The sequence below is a fragment of the Morone saxatilis genome, unplaced genomic scaffold (assembly GCF_004916995.1).
Source record: "Morone saxatilis isolate NCDOM2014 unplaced genomic scaffold, NCSU_SB_2.0 Contig12, whole genome shotgun sequence".
In the NCBI taxonomy this organism is placed as follows: Eukaryota; Metazoa; Chordata; class Actinopteri; family Moronidae; genus Morone; species Morone saxatilis.
Window position 1 is genome coordinate 27,214,936 of NW_023339674.1, and position 7,609 is coordinate 27,222,544.

The 7,609-nt window shown below is 40.6% G+C and overlaps 1 protein-coding gene across 2 annotated transcripts in view; it reads left to right on the forward strand.

Annotated features, from left to right (window-relative positions):
• st3gal3a (ST3 beta-galactoside alpha-2,3-sialyltransferase 3a) overlaps positions 1–6,321 on the forward strand; it is a 33,296-nt gene extending 26,975 nt beyond the window's left edge. For both annotated transcript variants that reach the window (XM_035652919.1, XM_035652920.1), the window contains exons 9-11: positions 802–948; positions 1,355–1,501; positions 4,492–6,321. In XM_035652919.1, the coding sequence (XP_035508812.1) occupies positions 802–948; positions 1,355–1,501; positions 4,492–4,596 (399 nt within the window). In that variant the 3' untranslated portion in view covers positions 4,597–6,321. The remainder of the gene's footprint in view (positions 1–801; positions 949–1,354; positions 1,502–4,491) is intronic.
• Positions 6,322–7,609: the final 1,288 nt, after the last annotated feature.

The window sequence follows — 7,609 nt, forward strand, 5'->3', positions numbered from 1 at the left end:
AACAATATTTGAGAGAAATAGGTCTTTTGTGTACATAGAGAAAGTCTTAGATCTTTGAGTTCAGCTCATGATGAATGGGGGCAAAAACAAAAGTGTTGCGTTTATAATTTTGTTCAGTGTATATAGGTATAATGTCCAATTGGCCATGACCAATTAGGTGCCATTAGGTCAATAGGTGGTGCAGTAGCAGCATCACCTAACTATAAAGGAAGGAATCTCTGAAATTAAATCACATTAGTAAGAAAACCAAAAAAAGTACTGGAATCTGATTAGCTAGACAAGCCTACATACTTGTTCACCATTAATACACTATTATTCAGCTATTATTTAGCTATTATTTAATTAATTATTTATTTGGCTTATTTGAACTCTAAAGCAGTATGGCGTTGTGTTGCATGAACAGTGGTAAATCTATTTGATTATATCAGTAGTTCTCAACCTTTTCTGGTGTGCCCCTCTTGAGAAGCCGAAAAACAATCATGCCCCATCACCCCACAACTTTTTATTAGGCCTTACCAATGATAGGGTAAGATTTTAGTGAAATAAAGGTCAACACAGCATCATCAAACTCTGTGTTGTTTGTTTTCCCTACATTAATCTCATTACTTCAACTTTTTTAATCCATATTTTCCCTTGGTCATCCATGGCCTCCTGCAGAGGCTCTGTGCCCCACAGTTTGAGGACTGCTTTATATGTATATACATTTATACATTTTTGTGTATTTGTGTTGTGTTCACTTTTTGTTCAGTGTGAGGGTCTCACTGACCACGCTGTTTAATATCGTCACTCTTTTTCTCTCAGCGTAGCACGGATGGCTTCTGGAAGTCGGTGGCCAGGAACGTTCCAAGGGAGCCCAGTGACATGCGCATCCTGAACCCCTACTTCATTCAGACGGCCTCTTTCAAGCTGATCGGCTTACCTCACAACAACGGACAGATGGGCAGAGGGGTGAGGACCTGTTGTTTTCCTGTCAGTTTGTTCTCAGTTTGAGGTAGAGAAGTAGCAGGAACAGTGAGCTGGCTCACACACAGTGGTGAGTTAATGGTCAGGAGCTCTGGTAGCGGACTCCACTGTGTGCCTGTTTGCATTATGAAGGCCTCTGTGGACACACAGCAGATGCCACAGAGAGCAGAGTCTGAAAACAGTCTGAAAACAAACAGCGTTACCATTAGGCTATTATTAATAGAACCATGCTTCAGATTTCACATCTGTAAGATATCCACACAGTACCCATACAGTGTGAATCTGGATCCTCTACTGTACATTCACATGCACACACTGTACATGCTCTGGGGTACGGGTCATGGCTCGGTTACCTGTTTCACACAAACTTTTTATTTGTGTCCGTTTACAGAATATCCCAACACTGGGGGCAGTTGCCATAACGATGGCCCTTTATAACTGTGATGAAGTAGCTGTGGCTGGATTTGGCTACAACATGAGCACCCCCCGTGCCCCTCTGCACTACTATGAGAAGATCAGGATGTCAGCCATGAAAGAGGTAAGATTTTGTAAGATGCCCCAATAGACCGAATCACCGTGATAAGAATTGCTAACAAAAACAGTCACTCCAAGGTAGACAACTGGCAGGGTTGGGAGGGGTACTTTAAAAATGTAAAAGCTTGACTCTGTGGCTGGCTTTCAGTCTATGCTGCAAAATAGTAATAACAAGAAGCTTTCTTTGGTTTGTGTCTGAGACAGAGAGACAGTGGTGGTTGAGACAGAGGAGAGAGGATAGGAGAGGGAGTGCCAGCAAAACATTATTTTCTGTGCACAAATAAGCACCGCCGCAACTTCTGATTTGGTCTGAATGGTCTCATGCTGTCAGGCTACGTAAGGATTTTCTACCCGGAAGTTATTGATAGCAAACAATGTGATTGGTTCTACAGGTCCTAAAACTGAGACATTGCAGGGCTTTCTGAAGTTCCAGTTTCAGTAGTGTAATTCCATTGGTTCATTATCTGTGTAAATGGGCACTAAGAACAGTTTATCTAAATTCAGTTCCAAACAGAGGGCCAACATGTTACATGTTGCCTTACCACATCTGTGACCTCAGCTCTGTATGGCGTAACCGCAGTCAGTAATGTGCATTTTTAAAGCTCGTCTCCTTTTGATCTCTTGTGACACATTCATTATGCACAACAGCTGCAGTGTCATTATGTTGTATGTTTCCTTACATACAAAGTAAGGAGAATTCAAATTTCATTTTGACTTACGTGTTGATTGGCTGTTTGGCTTTTTTGGCTAAACTTCTGAGTCAGTCTGACCTTACTAACATTGCATGGTAAATTTACAGTTCACATTAATGATTCATCTCCTCCATTCACAGGTGTGTCACCCACTATTCCCTGCCCCTTTTACTCTTAATGGACGAGACTCCCACACAATATTCACAACCTCCAAATTTGTTAGCATTCTGACCAACCTGTCGACCAACATCCTTCTTGTTAGTTTTCCAGGTTTACGCTGTACTGGAACAGTTTACTGTGACCTTTCCCTCATTTAAAATGCCTCTTGGGAACCTATGAGGAATTTACCCAGCATGCTGAGTACTGGCCCTGGATGTGTATGAAATCTCAAGTGTAGGAACGTTGCTGGGTGCTGGTTTTGAGAGCAGCGCAGTCATAGCACACTACATACAATGTCTAAGTTGCCAATTACTCCACTTCACAGTCCCCAGCCTGATAAATCACTCTTAGCTCAGGTTATTGAGACAGACATGCAATCCCCTTCATCCTATTTTCCCCAACTGCACAACAGACTTGTGTTTCAGAGGCACAGAGCTGTTGGCCCCGCCCGCTGCCATGTGTAACTGAGACAGGCGAGAAATTTGTTTCTACAGTTCTCCATTAGTTCACTGGACAGCCACAATTTGAATTATAACTTAAGTGACTGACACTTAATTTGCTGCAAGAGGTGGAAGTTTTACTTAGTGGCCATTTATGATTGTTAATGTGTCAGACCTTTTAATCTCATGAGTAATATAATATCTTAATAAATGTTACATTTGTCAAAAAGGGGTATAATACATTTGCAACTGTTGTGCAAAAAGAGAAAAAAACATCAGGATTCATGGCGATAGTCCAACATTTTGGGAAACTTCAGTATTTGCTTCCTTGCCAAAAGTTACAATAGATGAGAAGATCAATATCACTCTCATGTCTGTGCACCAAGTGTGGAGTTAGAGCCACAAGGTGATTCGCTTATCTTAGCTTAGCAGAAAGACGAGAGGGAAGAGAAACATCCCGTCCCAAAGCATTCCATCCCTGTTGTCCAGACAAGAGGAAAAGATGCTGTCTTTCTTTCTCTCTTTATTCTACTGCAATCCTTTGTTTCTCTACCACACTTACAGTTTTTCTCTCTTTCTGTTTCTCTCTCTCCTACCTTCTCCACTTAGTTTCAAACAAGAACCAGCTGTTGAGTAGAGAAGATGGTTATCCTCTTGGAAACGCAACACTGTCAGTCAGGGAATATTTAAAGGGGAAATCCACACAAAAATCACACTATTTGGTAAACCAAATTTTGGCATGTGCACCTTGGTATCTCAGATTTACATCAAAATGTTTGTATACAGCAAAACCCTTTGATGGTGTTATTATGGGGTGCAACTAACTATTATCTTCATTTGTCTTGTTTACTTGACACCGTCTAGAACCCAGAACCATTAATAATCCAGACTAGTGCTACCCATGACCAGATTTTCCTAGTTCAAGCCATTATTCAACTTGTTTATAATATTATTTATTATTATGTATATTTTATTATTGACATACATTTTTGGTGCATCAGAAAATTGGACCATGGATTCAAATCCGACCTATAGCCCTTTGCTGCATGGCATCCCCTGCTGATGGTCTGCACTTTTTCCTATCACTCTCTCAAGCTGTCCTGTCTAATAAAGAGAAAAAAAGCGCCCAAAAATATGTACAACTATGAAAAAGAAAAAATGTTATAAGTAACATTGTTAACAATGATAAATTACAGAGAAATACAAAACTGTAATAATGAGACAGAAAAAAAGAATGCCTTTGCCATTGCCAATGAGATGAGTTTTGGCAGCCAAGCATATGATTGCAAGTGACATTGATTGGCCAATATCAATACCCGTTCCATGAAATTAAACCCGAACAAGTGCACTTCATCAATAGTTTTGTTTTAAAGGTGGAAGTTACTTCGATAAAAAATGTAAATATAACAATATATTGCTGGACTCTGTCAAGTCCGAGTGCAAATACCAACGAGTCCAAGAAAACAAAAAACGTCTAGTACTTGAGTACAACAGCACTGGAAAACATACCTATAAATATTAAATTCTGTTTTTGCCAATTGATCCTCCTAAATGTTACACACTGGACATTTTAATATACATTTTTGAACTATTGTTGAAAATGTATTGGGGTTTTTTTATGAAATGTTGATCTAAAGGGGAAGAATCTACACCAAACCTCCTGCACCTACCTCCTGACCTGTGTGTCTCTGTCCCCTCTGCAGTCCTGGACTCACAACATATCTAAAGAGAAGGAGTTCCTGGTGAAGCTGGTGAAGGCTGGAGTTATCCAGGACTGGACCAATGGGATCTGTGGTGCAGGATGCTGATGGTCTGTACTCAGTTTCATGGATCCTGAATGAAGCACTGTGCTCACCAGGGAAACTCAAGGCACTGTAGGCCATGTTCCCAGCAGAGAGAAGCAGCTTTCACACACAGTGGTCAGTACAGAGACTGAGTATATGAGGCTTATTGACCCGGGCACATGGCCCCAGTGTTGCATACTGACATATTGCAAGCAGTTGGCCTCTGGTTTGTATCGCAGTATTTAGTTCATCCTAGTTGCAGGTTAGTGTATATTTACATTGATTTGGTATCCTGGCTCACGGGTACGTCAGCAGTGTTGGTGATCAAACCAGCACCTACACGAGGCCGCACTCCAACTAGAACTGCTGCAAGCTGGAGACAGGAGAAGAGGATGAAGTGGTTGGGTTTAAATATTGAGCCTGTGCCAAGAATACCTCTGCAAGTGTCCTTCTGCTCACACATCTGAATGTAATCTACATCAAACCTATAGTCACTTATTGATATCTTCCAGCTTCTGTGTTAAACAGGGTGCACACCACATGACACATTACTCAGCCGTCCTGGATCAGTCTCTGGCATCTGAGAGTAAACCCTCATATCAGAGCAACCTGGCAATAATCACAGCTAGTTTAGTTTGAGTCAGTATGAATGAACGCAAATAAGAGATTTCCTTCAGCAGCAGCATGACCGTGATGCAGGGTAGTAACATTATGTTTGTCCTTGTGCTGCAGTCTTACCTCCAATGTCTGCTGGATGTGGCCAAGTCACATTTCGCTTCTAGTCAGCCGGACCACCACTGAAGAGTGAAATTCACTTGTGAATGTATGTAAATGTCTATATTTATTGACAACTAACTAATACTTAATGAAGCATTTCATTTGTTACTGACTCTGTGTTATGTACAAACACTAAACCTATTTTAGTTTGTTTCTGTCACTTGTTGTTTGAAGCCTTTGAAGCAGCAGAAGGAATATAGGTTTTCCTCTGCTAAGATGAAATAAGACAGCGTGCTGTATTACAGCCAAAAAGCAGAGGTTGCGTTAAACTGTCTGGTTGTCCTTCATTCTGACAGACATAATCATCTTTTTTAATTAGCCTTTATTTTTATTTTTATTTTTTATGATAGTGAGACATATAGCCTATTTAATAGTATTTAAGTTTAGAGAACAACTTGATCTCAATCACATTTAATATACAGAACTTTGAATGATTCATTTAAAAGGGCATAGAGAGAAAAGAACAACAGACACTGCCTGTGCATTCACTTTCATGAATAATTTTTTACCTCCTTGCTGCCACTTGCTTCCTCTGTATCATTAGATGCTGGTGGATGATAACTGTTTTATCACCTCATTTATCAACCACATAATGATTATTGGGCTTTCTAAAGAAACTTGTGACAGTCAGCTGTCGTCACATTTTGTGTAGTAATACAGCCTCCCAATGTGATGGCTAAAGCTAGCTACACAACAGGGTCATGCATGTGAGATCAAAGACAAGGCTACTGGACAATAGCTTGTTAATCTGTCTGAATGACGGCCTTCAGAGTTTTCTGTCATTGTTAAAAAATTTACCGTATGTGTTACTAATCATAAATGAGCATGTTTTTAAACCTTCTGTGAAACTATAGATGTTTTTCTTCCCAGTACCAACTCTGATACTTGAACTTTGTGTATCGGCCGATACCAAATACCAATCCAATTTGTAGCAGGGTCCCGTTTCAGGGCTAATAAATTATGTGGTGCACAGACATGTGTACTAACCAATATCCAGTACCACATTTTAAGAGGTATTGGAGGAATTTTCAATACTGGTTTCTGTATCAGAACAATTTAAAACATAAAGAATGTGGCGTAGCTGCATCCAGTGGGCATGAGGGGTCACAAGTCTTAAAATTAATGTGAGACCTGCTTCTTGGGCCATGCTGTTGAGTGTCGCTGTTGAATGTCACTGTTGTGTAGGCCACACAAGTTAGTACAAGAAACAAACATGTTTTAATAAAGGGTCTGGGTTCAGCAGCGGCTCTATATCTGAATTTCTGTCATTTCATTTTCCTTTAGGATTATGTTATTATAGTAATGTTGAGTAATGGCAAGCATATATACAACAGTCCAACACCTGTAAACCACAACTGTACCTATCTTTCTGTCTGAGATATGGAATGAATTGCTTGCATGACTGATATCTGATTCCTACCACACTGCAGTGTATTCAAGAACACCAGGGCCCTGTATTTCGTACATACATCACACGTGGTTAGCTTGATTTCGTCGAGGCAGAGGACCACCCACCTAGAGCCGAAGGGTCTCTCCTAGGTTTCTGCCTTTTAACAGGCAGTTTTTCCTTGCCCCCGTTGCCAAGGTCTTGCTCATGGTGGTACTGTTGGGTCTCTGTAAATATTAAAAGGAGTTCGTTTTAGACCTGCTCTATTTGGAAAGTGAAAACTGAATGCTATATCACAAATAGAAGAAAACGAATCACACTCTGAACACTTGATCCTGGAGGAGCGAGAAGAAAGGGAGCGTGTCTCATCATCTCAGGATCCAACAGCCGGCCACCCACACCGGCACCGACTAGCCGTACATGGGATATTCTTGTATACGACTACCAACCTGAGATTACAGTAACCTAATAATACCAAACAAGTCAGCACTAGCAAGATTCTAGAGGTTAGACATCCATCTTATACCCGAAAGTAGTGATATGCAATACATCTAGCAGGAGAGCCCACACAAGGATTTGTGCGCGTAGTCCCTTTCCTTTGGATGGTTTGATCCCATCTCTGACACCATATACCATTCCATAGCGTTAAACATAAACCTTTACCGCATTTAATCCTGAATATGCCCGCTTCAACCCATCCCACTTATAACATACAAGATACTCTCATCCTTTATACACTCCTTAATGACGAGTAACTGTAAATTTCGAAGCTTATAGTATGTAAGAGTCCCTACCTACATTATCACCACTTATGCACCACATTTCACTGCGAGGGAAAAGACAGACTATAAATGCTCTACTACATCAAAACAA